The following is a 19,299-nucleotide window of genomic DNA, read 5'->3' on the forward strand; positions in this document are numbered from 1 at the left end:
TCTATGTATGTATGTATATAAAAATGCTATTTAATAATACATTGTACAATTATATAGGTACAGGAAAGCTTCAGAAAAATTTATCAGGGTACTCAGCAGTCTGTACTCTGCGGCTAATTCCATTTTAAGTAGCTTCTATTTATCGCTATTTGTTTTAATATAAAAACCTGGACGTATTGTTACATTGACGTAACTTATATGTATAGTATAGTTATACAGTAATCTCTTCTTTTTATTTTAATTATAATTTTCATTTCTGTTTTTTTGGTGTGATTTTTTTTCGAATTCAAATTTCAACTGTCATTGTTTTCACTTCTTCACGTTACCTTACACCCAACATTAACACCGATTAACTCGTTGGGGAGTTTTTTTTTACCTATCATATATACTAGACAGAAAAGTAACGCGTAATATAATACTGTGTAATATACATACATAACACACCTTCGGATTGATAAAGAAATTAACCATATCTCTACGAATTTTGGCACGAAATTTCTCATTGTTCCTACATTCTTTGATTCTTTCACTTTTCAATCGCTGTTTAACAATGGTAGTGGCTTGAACGAAAAATGAGACAAATTAATAAAAAAAAAAAAAGACATGATACTACGAGGAAATAGAAGCTAAAGAAACTTGTAAAAGAATAATGAAAAATATTTGAAAAAGGAATGGATTGACTGGGAGAAGATGAAAAAAAAAAGATCACGGCACATCTAGATAATGATAAACGACTTCTAGATTGAAAATGCATGTAAGCGATAAATTATCGTATTCATAATACAAGCGCTAAGGTTGTAACATTTCTATGCGTATGAAATAGGGTATATTTGAGGGATAATATAATGCAATATAATACGATCCTAAATCCCATCCAAATTGTAAACTTTTTAGGATTAATACTGAAGGATTTCCTTATTGCAACGCGCGTTACGTTACATATTTAATACTCTTATAAATTACGTTTGGCAATTATAATATATACATATATAGGTATATCTATACCCGTATGTGTATATAGTTCACGCCTACGTCTAATTGCAGTGTGGCGCGTTTTCCGAAATAACTACGCTCTTCGATTTTCTCCACGGACAATTATTAGAGACCTTAATTGGCGTAACGACTATTAATTCTATGCAGTAACGCAAAATATTGCTATAGACGATGGATGCGTATACCTTTTATCGTAAAGTCTGAAGACATGGATTCGGGTAAAAAAGCAGTTTATAAATCAGAAAGTAATAACAAAAAAAAAAAAAAGTATTACCTGACATGAGAATTACGTAAAAACGTCGTCGGGACTTTGAATACTAAGAGATTTGAAGTAAAAATTGCTTACCAAAAACTATGTTATAACTTTTGTCTGCGGTTATAAACATACCGATGCCTTTAGGCGTTGCGATTACCGGATATACGCAGTATAATAATAATAATGGTGAGTGTATATATATTGTATAAATATACGCGTCCGTTCGCTCGTGAAAAACACGTGATAGATTTATTCTCAAAAATTGCCACGCAATATCGTAAGTACAATCAATGACGGACGGACGTACGGACGGTACCGCAGTAAAATTTCCCGAGCATTCATGGTTTTCACGGAAAAAGCGCGTATCCTTTGTAACATTTATTAACGTGATAGGAAAATTCAGCTACTCTTTGTTACATATCTTATTTTATTTCGCTACTTATTTTTTTCCCGCCCCCCTCCCCCCCCCCCCCCCGCCACTTTCATTTTCCTTTTTCTTCTTTCTAAAACACACACAGCGTTAACTTTTGAAAGTATGAAACATCTCGTTACACATTACGTATTATGTATATCAAAATAAAATATTAAAATTGGCAATAACTTTGACTGGATGGACACGCAGTATCTATTTATACGACGATTATATTATTATTGTTATTATTAATATTATTATTATTATTATTATTATTATTACGTACAACTTTTTGTATAGGAAAAATCTTTTGTGTTTTTTTTTTCGTTTTTGTCTCTTCTCTTGTTTGCTCCTTTTTTTTTTTTTCTTCATTTTCATTTCAACAAACAAAATATTGCGGACTAAGTATCTCCCTTTTTCTATTTTTTTTTTTTTTTTTTCGAACATAGTCTTCCGCTCTTCGCGCTCGTTTGTGTTATACTATGTGCTGGTTATAAATACAGTAGCATATTTATACGAATATGCGGTATTTTCTTAAAAACCTGTATCCCGAGGCGAGAATCTGGGAAGTCGTTATGCGGATACTTATCCTCGACGAGATTCATCTTTCGGAATCCTGAGACTCCTGCCGAACGAAGGAGGCCGGTTGGACCGAATGATACGGCTGATTGTTGTCCTTGAAGTGAGCTCGCACCAAGAGGCCAAGACCAAGCAGAACCACCGGAAGACCGAGCAGGGCGCAGATCAGTTCGCCAGTTACTCCCGGAGACCAGAAAATCGTTCCTGAAATTTATTCCAATCTTGGTTAAAAGTTCAACTTCACACTCGTCGTCAGGTTCCAAGGGACGATAAGACCGAGATGTTGCCCAGTGCGATGAGATAACGAAGAACATCAGCGTTAAAGTAGCTCTGCAAAGTGTCCGCGTATACGTGGCCACGTATCTTTGCAAGTATCACAGCTCGGGGGCATCCGAACCCCCTCCCCCCAGCATGTCCCTTGGAACACACAATAACGAGCGCACGGGGAAGAAGAGATAACGCTGCCTGGACCGGAAGCGCTTCCCACCTCCGTTAACGCCGACGTCCATTTTGTAGATGCTCCACCATATGCCGGAAACGGGTAGAGCGACGGTGGCCGCGGCTACGGTGAAAACCGCGCTTTCGCACATCGAGAGAAACTTGAGCGTCGATATGGCGAAGGCCACGTAAGCCACGAGGAAGATCCAACCGTGGCCGGATACATTCGCGCAGTCGTTTGTGCTCCGGAAATGACAGAGCAGCCCGTTATCCACCCTCCGATAGAGCTCAAGAGGCGACATACCCTGCGGGACGATGGGAGGAGTCGTCAAATAATGTTCTGTTATTCATACACCGTTCTTTCACCATCTTCCAACGGCTGGTGGACTCACCCTTCCAACTCCGGGCAAAGTGTCCATCCAGCTCAGAGCAACGACTATGACCATCGAGGTAAGGTGGATGTAGAGCAGAGTTTGGAGGATCGGTGGCTTTGGGAAATTCTTTGGCTTGATATTCGGGTCCGGATCCGTGACGTGCAACAGTCTTCCACCCTCCTCCTCGGAACCGCGACGTCGAATGTCTCGCGACGAAACAAGTCGAGAGACCGTGTAGAGGAAGGAATTGTTCTGCGTCGTCATAAGCGGGCTGATGTTTTGCTGAGGGAAGAGAAGAGACCTCTTTAGACTTCGGAGAGTACGTGATAAAAGAGGTTCAACGGAGCAACAGACCGGACTACAATGAATTTCACTACTTGAGAGAAGTTCAAACCCAGACACGGTTCGGGTTACTTGGAGGTTCTTAACTGGAACAAGGACCCTTCGCCACGTAGTGTGTGGTCTTAATTGGTCGTTGTGTTGGGTTAATGCTTCGTACAACTGCACGGAGGTGGTTCGTTTTTTGATAATGGAGGAGGTACGTTTCATGCACACGTCACGTTATCAAGGGTACCTACAGCGCTGGCGTAATGCCTCTCGAGCATGGTGAAGAACATGGCTAAAGAGGCGAGGCTGGCGAAGTAAACGAGGGTCCAGACGGCTCTGGTGCCCCAAGAGCCTCTAATTGAGGCTGTGTGAGCCGAGACTTCCCTTCCTCTGCAACGAAACTCGTCGCAGAGTCCGTAGTCGACGCTTATGAAGAGCCCAACGAGAATGGTAGTGATGGAAAATATGCGTTGGAGCGTCATCACTTGTCAGAGGAAATTAGCCTGGTGTTAAAACGCTTCGAAAAGCCAAAGACCACGAGGGTAAAAATAGGTACTCACTCTTTCGACCGAAGAAGAAGTAGTATACCAGCGAGAAGAAGAGCGTGATTGCCTTGACGGGGTCCTGCACGTGGCAGAGGACCCTGTTCTGGTCAAGAGACAGGGTCAGGAAGATCCCGGTTAGGGCGTAAACGGCGCCGATCTTCGTCATCGAACACCGGGGTATTCTCACCTTCATACTGTTGGGGACCATCGGTGGAGGCGGCGATACGCGACCGACGACAAACGTCGCTAATCCGAGGAGAAGCGTCGAACTGATGGAGGTGAACAACAGTCCTGAAAAAGGGAGCGTTACTCGTCGTGGAGGGTGTCCGTTTTTTATTGGATTTCATTTGTTTGGTGCGATACAGAAAAGGGAGTTAACGTTGCGAAAGAAAGGAAAGCGTCTGTTGGCACAATCAATTCCAAATGTACCACCTTCCATGACCATCAGATGTATTTAAAAGGCGCTGAGTGGTTTATATCACGGCTAATGCCACATCTTGTGGTCGATATCTCACTATTGCACGTTAGAATTGTGAATGCGACTGACTTTGTGTGAAACCCGATTTAGTTTGACAAATACTTCGTTTTCAGATCCTTTGTCAATTATTGAATGTGGTTAATCGCGATTTCATTAATTGGCTGGGCTCGTTTAATTGGCGTAGGCTGTTCAGCAGAACAGACTAGTTTGATGGAGATTGCAACGAGTCTCGCCTCTTGTTTCGATCCAATTTTGGTACGATAAATGGGGTAGTGTTTGGACGGTCTAAAATCATACCCATCTTTCGGAGTTGTTTTTTTTTTTTTCAAAGAAAGTGAAAACACGTAGAGCAATTTGAGTTCAAGGGCTTTTATTATTATTTATTGTTTGAAGAACATTTAACAATTTTTTCATTAAAATGAATAGCAAAATGATGGCATGGTGTATATAAGTAGCGAAGGACCACATTTTCAATCCTCGGTCAATTTTTATCCGATTCATCTGAAATCTTGACACAATCTTTAAAACTTGTTTATCGATTCGAGCTCACGGCTTGATTTTCGAATTTCAATCCCAAAGTATTGTTATCAATTTCTTTGATCGAAAAATGAAATTTTTTGTTTATATTGGTATATGTTTGAAATAAATTTTGTTTTCTTAATATTTGAGCTACGAGCTCGAACCCGAAGAGGCGTTTTTGACTGAAAAAAAAATTTCCATCTGTTATAAGATGGACAGTGATGTCAGGAGAAGCGTCACCAAAAAAGCCCTCGAATTCGGGTCGTTCGCTACTTATATGCGCCAAGCCGCCATTTTGTTATTAATTTCAATGAAAAAATTGTAAAATTTTCTTGAAACTATTAACAACAAAGCCCTCAACTCAAATTTCTCTTTCTTCATTTATTGAAGAAAAAAAAAATCAATATGATTTTAGACCGTCCAAGCTCTTCTTCCCCTCTTAAGATGGTTTGCGAACAGGAATTTGAATAAAAGGTGACGGTGATCGATCGAGGGGCCGGTTTCTATGCTTTTTTCCGAAGTGCACCGTTTTACGCGACAAACCCTGCCGTGTTCCTTTGAAATAACAGATATATATAAACAAAGCGCAGCTCGGTGGCTGACCAGTACCTGTATAAGCGCTGGAAACAGCGCTGACACTTTCCAGATAAAGCGGAAACACGATAACCAGCATGGTAACCGAAGTAACGACAACCATCAAAGTCCCCAGAAAGCGAAACTTTTGCCAGCCGGGACGATCGGTGTCAAAGAGCTTATCTGCCGGCTGATATGCCGCATATGGCGTCTCCTCTGTGTCGGTGTATTCTTCGATCTCCACGTCACTTCCGGTACAGTGAAGCTCCTCCTGATCATCGTCATCCATCATTGTCGTCACGCAGCTTGTCAGGCTCGCCAGTTTGTGAAAAACTCGCTTTCTTCGACCGCCCCTTTTTTCTTTCGGCAAAAACGTAACCTGCAGGTTCACATCAATAATACCTGTTCAATTTACCGAGGGATGCCAGCCACGAGGAATCAGCGAATTTAATTCACTCTGATCACCCAAACGCCGATTGCCCATCTGGACACCAATCTCAATCCTGCCATTTCAATTCCAATATCAATTTATAACTACTTATACTCCAATTAGAAATCTACGTCTTAACGATCGACTGACATCGTCGGATCTGCAAATTCATCCCCTGCGACAGGGGCGGTTATTCGATCATTTAAAAACCGATATCTTTAACTTATCTCAGTATGTTCGAGATGCGAGTTAATTTTCAGCTGTCTCAACACTTGCTCAAATTTATACCGTAGTGGCTAATTTTCGGATTAAGATCACTCGACGGTTTTCTTTCTGCGTCGAACCCCGATCATTTGTTGCAAACCTTCTTCGGTGTGTTTAGGTTTACTCGCGTCGAAGCAAACATTCGTATAAGAGATTGCTCGACTGGGTAAGAACGAGTCGTCTAGACATCGAAATCCATCGCAACGTATCTCTCTCGGGAATCGTAGATGGACGGTAAACACGCGAAAATGGTTTTTACGAGAAGTGATGGAACTGCGCGTTTCACGGACAAGAAAAACATCCCCTCATTCACCGTTTTCCGTTTCCCATTTCTCAAACCCTCCTCGCTTTCACTCGAATTGAATACAGGCGAAGACATTTGACTATTCGTTTCGCCTCACAGTTCATTAAAGATTCTTTCTGAAGACCTGAGACTCTTTCAAACCTGAATGACACGGTACGCGGCTTTTATACTTAAATTTTTCATCACGCTGTCGCGAATTTCGCGTACACATTTTCATCCTCAAGAATTCACCAAAATATTTTCGATTCCATCGAAACGAGCCAAACGATTCTTAACAAAAATGCGCAATAATTTTTTATCAAACAAATAAATAAAGAAAAGAAAAAAAAAAAAAAAACGAAAAAAACCTGATCAGTTCTCGAATCGAAAAATTAACCCAAGGGCGAGAATGAAAAAAATTCCAACGATCCTCAATTTTACCGAGAAAATTACTTGGCTAAATTTTTGGCCGATAAGCGGATGGGCATACAGAGGATAGATAAAAGTGTTTGTCTTACCGAGTTTCGTGGTAAACCTAACCTGACGACGACGCCCACTTGCACTTGCCGTATGTCGTCGTTACGGGCGGGGTGTCTCTCTCTCTTTCTCTCTCCCTCTCCCTCCCTCCCTCCTCTCTCCCTTTCCCTTCTCTCTTTCTCTCTCGAGTGCTCGTCGACCCCGCGGTTGATTCCGATCCTCCTTAACTTCAGCCCTTGAATCACACGGGCAACGATTATCCCTGCAAAACCGATGAAAAGTAAAAATTCCTCTCCTCACCGTTTGATCCCTCTCGAACGAGCCAATTTGACGCGACCCTTTGGCCTCCTCGGTACCAGAACTCGCGGGCAGATTTTTCCCTCACAAAGCTTCTCCGACTCTCTATGCCATCGCTTTCCCCGGCGATGCCTGATCAACGCGCAGACGCCGAAGAAACGTCCGCGCGCCTGCTCAATGCCGGATTTTAACCCCACCGCAACCCTCTTACCGGGTGATTCTTCTTCAACGCTTTTCTTCGAATTTGTTTGTTTCTCATTTGGAGGGTAAAAATCCGACCCTCCTCCCTCCCCCCCATCCCACCCCACATCGCTGCTTGTTTTCCCATTCAAATTTAATAATAACAAAAATGAATAATAAAAAAACAACCCCTTTATTTCACCCGCTAAACATTCGTTTATATATTTTTTTATACCTGTATATTAAAACGATGGTAATCAGATGCGGTGGTTATATGATGAAGGAGGATTAGTAATTCGATAGGGAAACGCGAGCTTTCGTGATTAAATTTTTTTTTACCTACAGCAAGCTCGGCACACTTCGAAGCTTCGACAATCGATAATCGCCCGCGAACCATAAGCAGCTGCCAGCTTTTACGATGCAGCTTGCAAGGTGTTTCATCGGGAGTGGGGATGTTTCGTAGACAAAAAATATCGTATCATTTTATCTCTCGTTGCGAAACGATGTAATAGCAAAATTCGAACGTGCTATTGAATTTCACTGGTTTTTTTTTTTTTTTTTTTTTTTTATGTATCTATTTTCTGGGTTCAAGGTAAAAAAAAATCATTCTTTATCGAGATGGACCATTTTGATTTCATTGAAAAAAAAAAAAAAAAAAAATCGAAAAACCTGTAGAGAATTTGACTACTTTTGATATGAAATCTGTGATTTCATTCAATTCAATTCATTGCTCTTAAATGAAAACAGACAACATATGAACGAACTGTTTTGTTCTAATCTGCTAAAAACTTAAATTTAAAATAATGCGCGAAACTTTGCTATTTAGGAAGCATGTGGGATGGGGATTGGGTGAAAGCGATGACTCGATGCAGGAGAATCAAGCTTTTTGTCTCGAGATATCGAGAGAACTTGGTTTGTATGGCTTAATTAAGCCTGAGAATATAACAAGGCCTAATTAATTTACGTCTTTGTGGGTCCAATTTACCCGGCTTCTTCACTTCTCTGTTTCAACTTTCAACCCTCCGACGAATGAGGGGGAATGAGGGTAGGGTCCTCCAGTCGTGTAAGGATCGTCAGAAAACTTTCACAACTGTAATTGCCTCGCTTAAGCCGAGACTTGACACTTATATTAAAATCTGAAAATACGTGCCCCCGAATTTTTCCCTCCTTCATTATTTATTTTCGTCACTTTACCGGGTGAATAATGAACCGGGAACTTGATTTTGAGCGTAAGAAAATTAGCTACTCTCAGCGCGAAGAGACGTAAAGTCTTGACCACATTGTCAAACGGAATCCGCCTTCCTAAAAAGAAAAACAGAAAAAAATTATCGTATCTTCAGTGTGTGGTAAAACGATAGTAAGAGCTTGTTACGGATCGCGAGTCTATCGAATAGGCATAAACTTTACGACTTCGCCTCCGTTGTTTCTTCGGCGAGAATAACTCGGGCGCATAAAAAAAAAATCTCTTGATATCGGGAAAATTGGCAATAAATGTTGAGTCGGTCTGATGATGCGATTTGCGTCCCGTTTGGCAGGCGTGTTGACAGGCAAAAGATGGTATAAAGCTCCGTTTGTCGTATTTTATACCTACACGTACGATCCTTAGCCAATTTACCGCGTTCCTTACGCTCAGATTGCTTTCGGCCTTTAAAGCTAGGGTGAATTTTCGATGTCGGCTATGTAACCTTACCATGCATACTACGGATATGATATATATATATTGTAACGTTCGTTGACGTTACGGAAATAAATATGGATCCGCGAGTTTACTTATCAAGTCAAAATCAAAAGCGTGAATAAAATGTTGTGAAAAAGCTTTAATTGCGTAATATGTGTTTCTCGTTTAAAGTCTGAAACAAGACTGTTTTTACAATAATGTTGGTTGACGCAGCAACCTTATTCTTTTGAAAGACATAAGAGGTTTATAAACGTCTTTTATCTATGATGACTACTCGATCATTAAAAGGGGGCAAAACGGGTGATTTCACCCTTTGTAACTATATATATATATATGTACGAAAAATCCATTACAGAGGGCGTGATAATATAATGTCAATGAGCGAAATGTCATCAGACATCGAGAGTGCAAAATACACTTTGCATTAGCCGAGCCAAGTTTAATGAGCCTTTCTGAGTTAATTTATTTCAAGATGTCGTATTTTTGTTTTAGTTTTTTTTTTTTTTCTCCTTCACCTCTCATTTTGTTTAATCCTGTTTCACTTTCAATCCCGATCTTTCTCACGTTCCATCAATTATTCATTGCCAAGACCTAGTCAATTTCTCCGACGTCTTCTATGGATTTTTAATGAAGTATTTAAAGAAAAAGAAATCAAATAAATTACATCGATTCCTTAAATTATTTTCTTGCAGGGTTTTTGTTTATACTATTTGATATTCGATCGGCCGAACTTCCACGTGGTAACGTTTTTTTCGCTTGATTAATTGTTTCAGTCCTTTATTTCAGCAGCTTGCGGTTTAAATTTTTCTTCCAATTAGTTCCATACTTTAATCGGGAAGACTGTCGAGGATCTGTAACTGATTAGATAGACATGTTCTAGTTTTCAATTACATTAAATGTCTACCTGCTGCAGTTGCCTGAGGAGTTGGATCCTTTTCCAATCAGGCTAATTGTAAAACTTATACCTTCTCTCATCCCTCGGGATCTTCTGCTCTTCTTACAAGCTCTTCAGGCAATGCAAACATGCGATTATTATTCCCTCTTGACCAATCAAATTCCCTTTTATGAAAAAAAAACACATGATTTTATATATTTCTCTCTATTTCGAGAGACACGTAGCGTAGCTCTGATTTTTTTTCCACTCTTCTCCGTCGTCACCTATAAAATTTCATCATCAAATATCACGATAGCACTTAACTAGGAGCCTCAAAAATTATTCAGGAACAATTCTGAGTACTTTCGGTACATTTTGATCGTTTCATTTGATCGAGTGGTATAGATGCTTGGATATAAGATTCGCATATTTTCCCCGAAAACTAATCGCGAATGATGTTTGCAATTACTCGTATAATGATTAAAGCTATGAAATATCATCCTTTCACCGAGATCACAGAACGTATCATTTATGAATATAGAAGTGAGAGGTTTAATTTGACGTGGCACCAGAAGTATGGATTATTATTCGTTCCATTCCGAACACAGTGTGTAAGTGAATTTTTCATCAGTCAAACACCACCGTATTTACGAATTCCCGGAAAAATCGCTACACGGTTCCGCTGTAAAAATTTCCGGATTGGATTGAAAGGAAAATTGGATTCTCGGCACGTAGCCGTACTTAAGTGCGTCTCTCGCTCACTCCTGTAGCCCGCAGGCTCGTCACCGATATTTTTCATAGGATTTTTCGCGGCTCAACACCTCACGTATCCCTAACCACGCTTCGTTTGAAAAAATACGAGTAGAATGAAAGTAATTTGAGTACGGACCAATTGACGCTAGAAAAAATATTTGAAAAACTAAGCAAAAACCGATCTAGTTAATTAAAACAAGGTTAAATATATTTTCGGTAACAGGAAATACGCAATGGAAAAAGACGATCGGTATTCAATATGGCGTCGTACCAAGCGAACAGCTGATCATTTTGGTTGCACTACACGCGAATATAAAGACACGGAAAACGTCGAGCAGGCTGTCAGGGTTTTATTTGGTCACGTTGAGACGATTGAAATTTAAACACGCGACCAATAACGTATTTTAAAATCAAATATGAGCCGGCCGAAGATGCGGATTTTCGCCGCTAGACGGCGTGGCGTTTCTTTGGTACTTTGTGTTCAAATGGTATATAAAAAGTAGAGATGAGATAAGCCGTTGGAGGGAGATAAAGAAACGTAGATATAGAGAGGGGAGAGGAGCGAGTCAAAGTTGGAAGCAGCTGGCTGACCTCTGAAAGCGCGTTTCATCGCTCGAGCGTTAATTATCAGCATTAGTTAATGCCTGTTGACACGTTCCACTCTATCCGTGATCGTAACCGCATTCAGTTAACGAATTGTCGAGAGACCGTCGAGAGATACGTTCCACGAATTTCGATTCGAAGATCAGTAAATTTTACCGATCAACAATAGTTCGTGATGAATTCAAAACTTAATCAATACGCAGTTTTTTATAACGGGAAACGATTTTTATGATAAAAAAATTTTTATTTTATTTCATGAAAACTGATAGAAACATCAATAAATTTGTGTTATAACGTGAAACTGAAATTAAAGAAAAAAAACAAAATAAAAATAATCAGTTTTTAACGGCATAGTCGCAGGTAAGTTCAATGATTTTTTTAGTCTGCTAGCTGACTAATGAATATCGTTTAAACGTTAGAAACCGAAAAGGTGGTGATAATTTATGAAGATCGTATATTGCCAATCTTTGATTGAAATTCTCAGACACGATTACAGCTACCCGTTAATTCTGTTTAAAATTAGTCGGCGCTTTCTGGTCTAGCTGCAGAGGCACGGGGAGAATAAATTATTCGCAAATCCGGAATGGCATGGCAACAATTTGGAAAATCGTAATTGCCAATTAGGAATTCGAAATTGGAGTTGAGAAGTTGACTAACAATTGATAGAAACTTAGACTGCGACGCGTCTCGAGTTTGCAAGTCGTTTAGACAATTTGAAAATTACCGTGCAGTTGTGTATACTCTTCGACATTACGTGAAATTGCTTTGCCAATAAATCTCTTTTTTTGATTAATCAGTTTTATTTTCCTTCGTATGAAATCTGACTAATGTTGTTTAGTGGGAAAATTAAATTTAGGAAAAAATCCTGGCACAATCAATTTTTCCAATTATTTTATTAGGTTGGAAAAAAATTTCAAGCACGAACGGTGAAGTAACGAGAACAAAAACACGTTTCCATTATCTCGAGGTGTGTGCGGATATTCAAAGTCAATTTACGGCATTTCATCGTGTTCGGTACATTCGCAACGGTATCAAAGAAGGAGATTATAATTATAGCGTGTAGACTCGAGCTTGCAGAATTATTTGTTGCAGTCTCTCACCGCATTTGTATCAGATTTCTGCGGTTGAAAATTGAACCCAGTCGTGAAATTGTATCCCGCACGTAATTATACCGGAATAAAGCAAACATCCGTCGATGATTGATACTTTGAAAAGAGCTGGTAAAATCCTCAAAGAGGTGAGTTCGCAAAAAATTCATACTTTTTATTAATTCCATTAAGAGACAGTCGTACGTTGAGTATTCATCAAATTATCGTATTCTTCAGCCACGAAGATCCCTTTAAAAATACAAAAATTGAAGATACTGGATTTGTAAAAAAAAAAGTATAAATTTCGTATTACCGTTTCAAATCGCTTTAAAAAGCTTCAAAATCTAGTAGATTCTTTCAATTTTAGTCTACGACAACTCAACTTATTCCAAAGTCTATTGTATTTTTTATGTCAAACAATAATTAGGTGGGAAAAAAAAATTTGCGTTCAAGTTTGACCTCCGCTAAAAAAGCTTACCGTTTCGTGATCAATGTTTGCCAGCTTTACATTTTCGTTACAGCCTGCACTTTTTTTTTCCCCCCGAGTCTCGGCAACGAGAATCGCAAAATTTCCACCCGTGTGGCACGATAAATTTTTACTCTTCCTTTGATCTTCAAATTTCATCACAAACGAGCGAGAATACTCGACCCTGCAGGGACGAAACGGAATAATATTTCGGACTTTGAAAGTAAAATTGCACTGGACGCGTACTGCTAGACAACCCACCATCCGAGCTTTGGGCCGGATCAATCGGAGGTCAAGATAAAAGCTTGTATGTCCAACATTTCTACGAATCGAGATCCGAAGAACAAGAAGAAAGCGAAGAAAAAAGTTTCAAAAAAGTATCACAATTTTTACGAAACGAAGGGGCAGGGTTGAAACTCTCATAGTTCCAAAATGTAAGATTCCAAAAATTTGAGAAAGATTCAGATTACAAGTTATAGAGCAAAATCCCGAAAAACAAAGTTTCGATTGAGTAAAATTCCGAAAGTTAAAATACACTCACACAGCGTAGCTTACTCAACGAGTGGATGTAAAAAATGAGAAAAACAGAAAATCAGAATAACCAGAATTCCGAACGTGAAAAAATTTCGAAATCTGATCTGGGAGGTGACCCCTTTTCAACTCGACCCCGAAACAAATATGGTTTTTTTGTCAGGCTCATTTCATGCGAGAGAATCATCGTCATCATCATCGTCATAATCTGTCATGTTCCATCATGTACACGTTATACATCGTATCTGTAATCCCCGAAATGTGAGTCGGTTATTTTTCCTTCCCCCTTCGTTTTCCTCAATCGGTGTTTTCTCAGGCGTTTCCTTTTTTCTACGTACGTATTATTATACCGTGAATTTTCCTAACAGCTAGACGCGCCGTGCGCCTGATACAAGCAACCGGAATTACATCTCACGTTCAAGTTGAGCACCGTATCCCGCCATGGCCAACTCAAACGTCAAAACATCGTTTGTCAAAATAACCTGAATATTACGGAATGTGAAATACGATGAAAAATGGAATTCGGACAATCAACTACGGCAACACTGAAGCAACTTAGAGTAGAACTGTCATTAAATTCAGTTATTCATCGCAATAATAAGACGGTGGGAAGCGGTGCTCAACTTGGACGTGTGATGTAACTCCGCTTGCCTGCATCAGGCGCAGAGATCGTTTCGCTGTTACAAAGACTCACGTCTCTTTTCTTCTTTGTCTTTATATCAGCTTGCACTGAGTGCTATTTCAGAGAGTCTTAGGATAATAAATTGTCAATGTTTTGATCGCAAGGGTCGTCGGTAAATAAAAATATGGTAGGCACTAGGGACGGCTAAAATGCGGTAAGCAAGACTGCATGCAGCTGCTCTCCATAACATTTTACATTGTAGGTACATACATGTAACAACGAGTATGACCTTACAAAGGCGAACCTACCAGTAGATAACATACCTATTAATACCTGTGTTATGGCGAACCGAAACGGCGAAGGTCCTCGTTCGTGCTGGAGGCGTCGGCGCCGCGACGCCCGGCGTCCTTTCCATATCACAGCCGGCGGATCCTCGCTCGGCTTGCCGCAGTCAGTCAACGCGCGGCCTCAACACGCGACGCTCCGCGGCTCGACGACCGCCTGTAAGTGAGAATTCCCCTCCTCAATAAATCGGAAATTAATCAGAGTGATCGATGAAAAAATAAGAAACAAAGAAAAAAAAATTATAACTGATACAAGTTTAACAAAGCAGAGAGTCAAATTTTTCCAAATTTAAGAGAAATAAAAATTATTGTAATATAGAACTGAAACTCAAAAGCCTCGATGTAATATCAAACAGACACTGATTGATAGTACTAGAAATAAAGAAAAAATTTAAAAAAAAAAAAAAAACATAAATGTGTACAAAAAAACCCAGTGAGTACGGAATAATTATGCAGATGTAAAAAGCTGCGTTATTAATTAATCATTTCCGAAGGTGCTGAAAAATATTAAAGTGCAGGAACCAATTATACAATCGTGTAGGTACAATATATTAATAAAAATTGAAGAGAAAAAGATGAAGCCCTCTTAAATATCATGGGTGAGTGTCGAAGTAACGATAGCGAAGAGTATTAAATTTGTCGTATGCATATAATGTACGTAATATATATATGTGAACATATATGCGAGCATAAAGTGCGTGAGTTGACCGGATCGTCGGGAACTGATTGAGCGGGATTATTCAAACTTGTGTGTATAAACAGTGCGGGTGTATAATATAGTCCTTGGTTTGTGGTGAAGCGTAGCAAATAGGCGTATGTACGCGGTCTTTTCGTATTCACTGCAACAGTCGTATGTACACGGTCTTGTTGTATTAACTGTAGGCATAAATTGTGACCTCAAACTGCAACCGTAAGGACGTTGATGGAGTAAAAGGAGGGGCGAGGGAGGGAATTATACCGAGAGTGACACAACAAGTGCAAAGTTACGCAATTGAGATGCGATCGAAGCGAGATTAACGGGGTAAGTAAGGCATTTGCGTCACACTGATGCGACGCTGAACGCGGGGCTTCAACCCATTCTCCACTTTTTTCCTTTTTCTACTTTTCTCCTTCCCTCTCTCAGCACGTCGAGAGAAATTTCTTGTTATCGTTTACGCTCTCTTAAGTCCTTGAATTCTGTTATTCTTTACCAAATACATGCAGTATAGTTCAGAATGGAAAATGACAGTTTTGTTACCATAATCAGATAATCTACGGTACTTTATTTTCGTTTACCTTATCCATTAATTTAACGTCTGTACAAAAGCAATTGGGTGTTAACGACTTGTTTACGTGAATTAATCTGGTAAATCGAACGAACAGACTTAGCGTTCCACTAAGTGGAAAATGTTGTATTGACAATTGTATAATTGTTACATTAAGTAAGTACTTGTAAAACAGTTTGTTTGCAATTTCAAAGATATTCAAACCGTTATCGTAAGGATGATGTAAGCATTTAACTAGAATATTCTGTTAACTGTAACTAATAAAATGAAGTGTATTGAATTAGTTTTAATCGTCTCAGAAATTTAATCTATCATATCGAAGCTTCGGAAATTAATTGAAGATTAATTAAAGCTAATGATTTGCATATTGTAATTGCTGGCATAGAAATAATTTGAAATATTTGGAAGTCTTCTTTCACTCCATTGCTAGACATAACTTTTGTTATGTTAGCTTATCATTGTTTCTATTTACCTAAAAACTGTAAGCTAACAAATGGAGCGAAAGAGAGAGAGAGAGAGCGAGAGAGAGAGAGAGAAATAGAGGAAGAAAATCAGCGGCATATTCATTCGTATAGTGGGTATACCGAGTTATATATAATACAACGTGGCTATAATTATGATCCGATTGGGCCGGATCCGAGTCTGCGTTGAAATTTGAAAAGCAAATATTTTTTTACGAGATTGTATAAGGAATTATATACGCGTCTTATCAGATAAACGTGCTGCTCGAGCTTACGTCGTTGTATGTCTAATTAAGTTATATGTATATTATTATTGCTCGAAAAAACGAAAATAACCCGATTGCCCTGGCCTTGCGGCATATATACATTCACGAAACGAATACGATAAGTGCCACGTGTGTGATTTTTTATTTTTTCCTATAATAAATTCCCGTAGATTGTAACTTTCATTAGCTGCCCTTTTTTTTCGTGGTGTTCGTATATTTATGAAATTCGAAGTTTATATTTCGATCTTCCGGATTTCCGAGTAGTTAACTTCGCAAATCGTTATGAAACATGAGGAGTATAAAATGGCCGATTTTTCCTACGTTATAATTTTATGCGAGAAAAGTTCGAAACGTGGAACGTATAAAAAAATGATTGGAAAGAAAAGGTGAATTAATTGCTCATCAGCAAGTTATTTTTATCCCGGCCTGAATAATGGTAGGAGAAAAAAAGCTTTCGTGAGGATAATCTATCAATTGAATTATACTTATCGATATCATGACTTTGATGCCATTTTAATTGGGCCTGCAGGGATTAAGGGATAGGCAACTTGCAGGGATTAGGATTACGGATTGGTAATAAGCGATTATTATAGTACACTCCTATACTTAGTCGATGTGGAACATGCGTTACACCTATGTGTGCGATATTTTTCAGAGTATCTTATTACACTCGAGCCGACATATTCCAGTCATTGGTGTAAATTATTATAACGGGCGATAAAATAGTAAATACATTTAGACGAAAATCCACAGAACTGTTTCGACGATGCGGAAAACGTGTTCAGAATTCTATGGGACCACAAACGACGAGTTAACCATCCGCCAAGAGGGTTGCGAAGCTTATGGGACACATAATCGTAAGCTGAGTAAGACGAGCGAAACTTGAACGACCGAAAATTTTGAATTTCCTACTCAACGACTATCGGAAAGGACCGCGAAGCTTGGAAATTTATCGAATAGCAAAAGCAAATTACGCGACAGCACGATCCGGAGATAATAATTGAACACCCCGATATCGATTGGCGATCAGCAATTACTTTTGCAAAATTGTCTAATTTTTTGAAAGTACCATATCGGAGTATAGTTAATTTCTCCATAAAAATATCGGATTTAAATTGATCCTCACTACATGCGTTGACGCGATAAACGCTTAGTCGATGATATAAATTGTTTGAATTACAGCTGACGTATTGAATAAATTTGAAGAGTGTTATACCAGGAACACTGATCCCCAGATCGCGATTATGAGGCCAGTTGAATTCCGTCGAAAGGATGTTTCCCCATTCCGTGGGAATTTGTATTCTCATAACGAGATCCTTCCAAGGATATACGTACAAGATTAATATCAAGGACGAAGCATAAGATTTGATAAGATGAGGGAATTGGAATTGAGCTTCGGTTAATTGTAAGCCAAGCAGCTGATCCGGCTAAGCTCCAATTCGTATTTGAAAAACAAACGTCGGAAATAATTTACAAATCGTAATTCATTATACAATACATACTTTCGGTGTAATAATTCACATCGAGTTAAGATCGATTCAAAAAGTGTACGTCGATCTATAATCAGAGACTGATCGCATCGATTTATTTCACTTCCGTAATAACGAAAGCGCGTTCATTTTTTCGACGGATGTCTAACTAGAAGCAAACAATCGCGAAAAAGGAGGGAAGGATATAAAAAAAACGATGTGTTTCTTTTTTTCAAATTTTTACTAGCGGAGCGTATTTCCGGTTCGACAGGCTTCAAACTCTCCGCACCTTTGATCTGAATCGTTTTTCAATCCCGAGGAGCGAGTAAAAGTTCATTCAAGCCTTCGGCAGCTGCTGCCTCACGGAGTGGTGCGGAGAGGAGTGGAGAGGAGAGGAGAGGAAAGTGGTGGTAATACTCGCACGCTTCGGTGAACGACGCGCTTCACAGCTGAGCATTTCATCCGCCTATCTACATGTACATACGCTATATATACACGCGAGGGTTTCGTCCTATTTTAGGGAAAATATTTTATCAATATCCAATCATCGAAGAGAGCGAGAGAGATGGATGGATAGATATTTTACTTGTGTCTATGGCAATATTAGACGATATAAAGATATTTATACATAAAGAGAGAGAGAGACAGATCCGTGCGAATTACAAGAGCATAAATTATAGATCTTTGAAAACAGTTTTTTCATCATTTGGCTATTTTTTTTTTTCCAGTAAAGTTCAGCAATATTTTACCGAACCCTTTGAAAATTCACAAATAGGAAATATCGAAAATGTAACCCTTTCAGTTACAGAAGCCACTGCAGTGGCATCGTTTAAAAAAAGAAAGATTCCCGAATTCTTTTCTGTATTCAGGTAACTGAAGTGCGTGATTGAAGGGCGTGAGGTAAAGCTAATTATACAGACACCGACGCCTCGTTTCGAACCATTTAAAAATGTTTAAGAATCAGGTAAATTTGTTTGATTTCTGCACTCTACTGTGAGATAATTCTTTTTTTCAACGGATAATTCATTTTTTCAGTAGTCGTTTCAACATTGCTATATCTTGACCGTTGTCAATATCGGTGCGATGTTTCAAAGTCGAATATTTAACAATGTCAACGTGACTAAAACAAAGTGTTTCAGTGAATCTGCCGAATAAAATCAGTCATCGTAAAGTGAAATCGAACGACTTTATCAGATTTTTAATTAACTAGTGCTGTACGATTGAACTCCCTAATCGGCAGTTTCGATTAATCTCTTAATCGACGTTGCGTCATAATAATTCTGCAGGACAGTCGGTATACGAATCGAAATCGTCGATCAATCGATTAATCGGAAAAAAGGATTAACCGAAGCTGCCTATATTAATCGATTAATCGCACAGCACTACTTTAACCGCTTCGAAGCAATTCGAAACGTCGCATCTTTGTCCGAGCTTTTGTTCAACAATTTCAGTAG

General features: G+C 39.1%; 2 protein-coding genes across 4 annotated transcripts in view; one reads left to right on the top strand and one right to left on the bottom strand.

Annotated features, from left to right (window-relative positions):
- Positions 1 to 2,075: 2,075 nt before the first annotated feature.
- On the bottom strand, positions 2,076 to 7,837 carry LOC124215957 (uncharacterized). The gene is made up of 8 exons (XM_046619929.2): positions 7,765 to 7,837; positions 6,990 to 7,210; positions 5,531 to 5,873; positions 3,940 to 4,215; positions 3,631 to 3,863; positions 3,071 to 3,334; positions 2,728 to 2,983; positions 2,076 to 2,444 (listed from the first exon to the last, which is right to left on the bottom strand). The coding sequence occupies exons 1-8, from the start codon at positions 7,820 to 7,822 to the stop codon at positions 2,263 to 2,265; spliced, it is 1,833 nt and encodes a 610-aa protein (XP_046475885.1). The 5' UTR covers positions 7,823 to 7,837; the 3' UTR covers positions 2,076 to 2,262.
- A 3,536-nt stretch (positions 7,838 to 11,373) lies between these two features.
- LOC124215870 (adenylate cyclase type 6) overlaps positions 11,374 to 19,299 on the top strand; it is a 112,375-nt gene continuing 104,449 nt past the window's right edge. The window contains exons 1-2 of one of the 3 annotated variants that reach the window (XM_069134948.1): positions 11,374 to 11,693; positions 14,303 to 15,405. The gene's annotated coding sequence lies outside the window, so the exon portion shown is untranslated. Of the gene's footprint in view, positions 11,694 to 13,835; positions 15,406 to 19,299 lie in introns of those variants that run through there. The other 2 variants (XM_069134949.1, XM_046619721.2) reach the window with 2 other exon arrangements.

Source organism: Neodiprion pinetum, chromosome 4 (genome assembly GCF_021155775.2).
Source record: "Neodiprion pinetum isolate iyNeoPine1 chromosome 4, iyNeoPine1.2, whole genome shotgun sequence".
Lineage (NCBI taxonomy): Eukaryota > Metazoa > Arthropoda > Insecta > Hymenoptera > Diprionidae > Neodiprion > Neodiprion pinetum.

Excerpts from the sequence above, each read along its gene's own strand:
- LOC124215957 (XM_046619929.2), bottom strand. The coding sequence starts at position 7,822 with ATGGTTCGCGGGCGATTATCGATTGTCGAAGCTTCGAAGTGTGCCGAG. Across the intron at positions 4,216-5,530 it reads TGTTTCCAGCGCTTATACAG|GACTGTTGTTCACCTCCATC; the intron begins GTACTGGTCAGC and ends TCCCTTTTTCAG. Across the intron at positions 3,335-3,630 it reads AGAGGCATTACGCCAGCGCT|CAAAACATCAGCCCGCTTAT; the intron begins GTAGGTACCCTT and ends CTCTTCCCTCAG.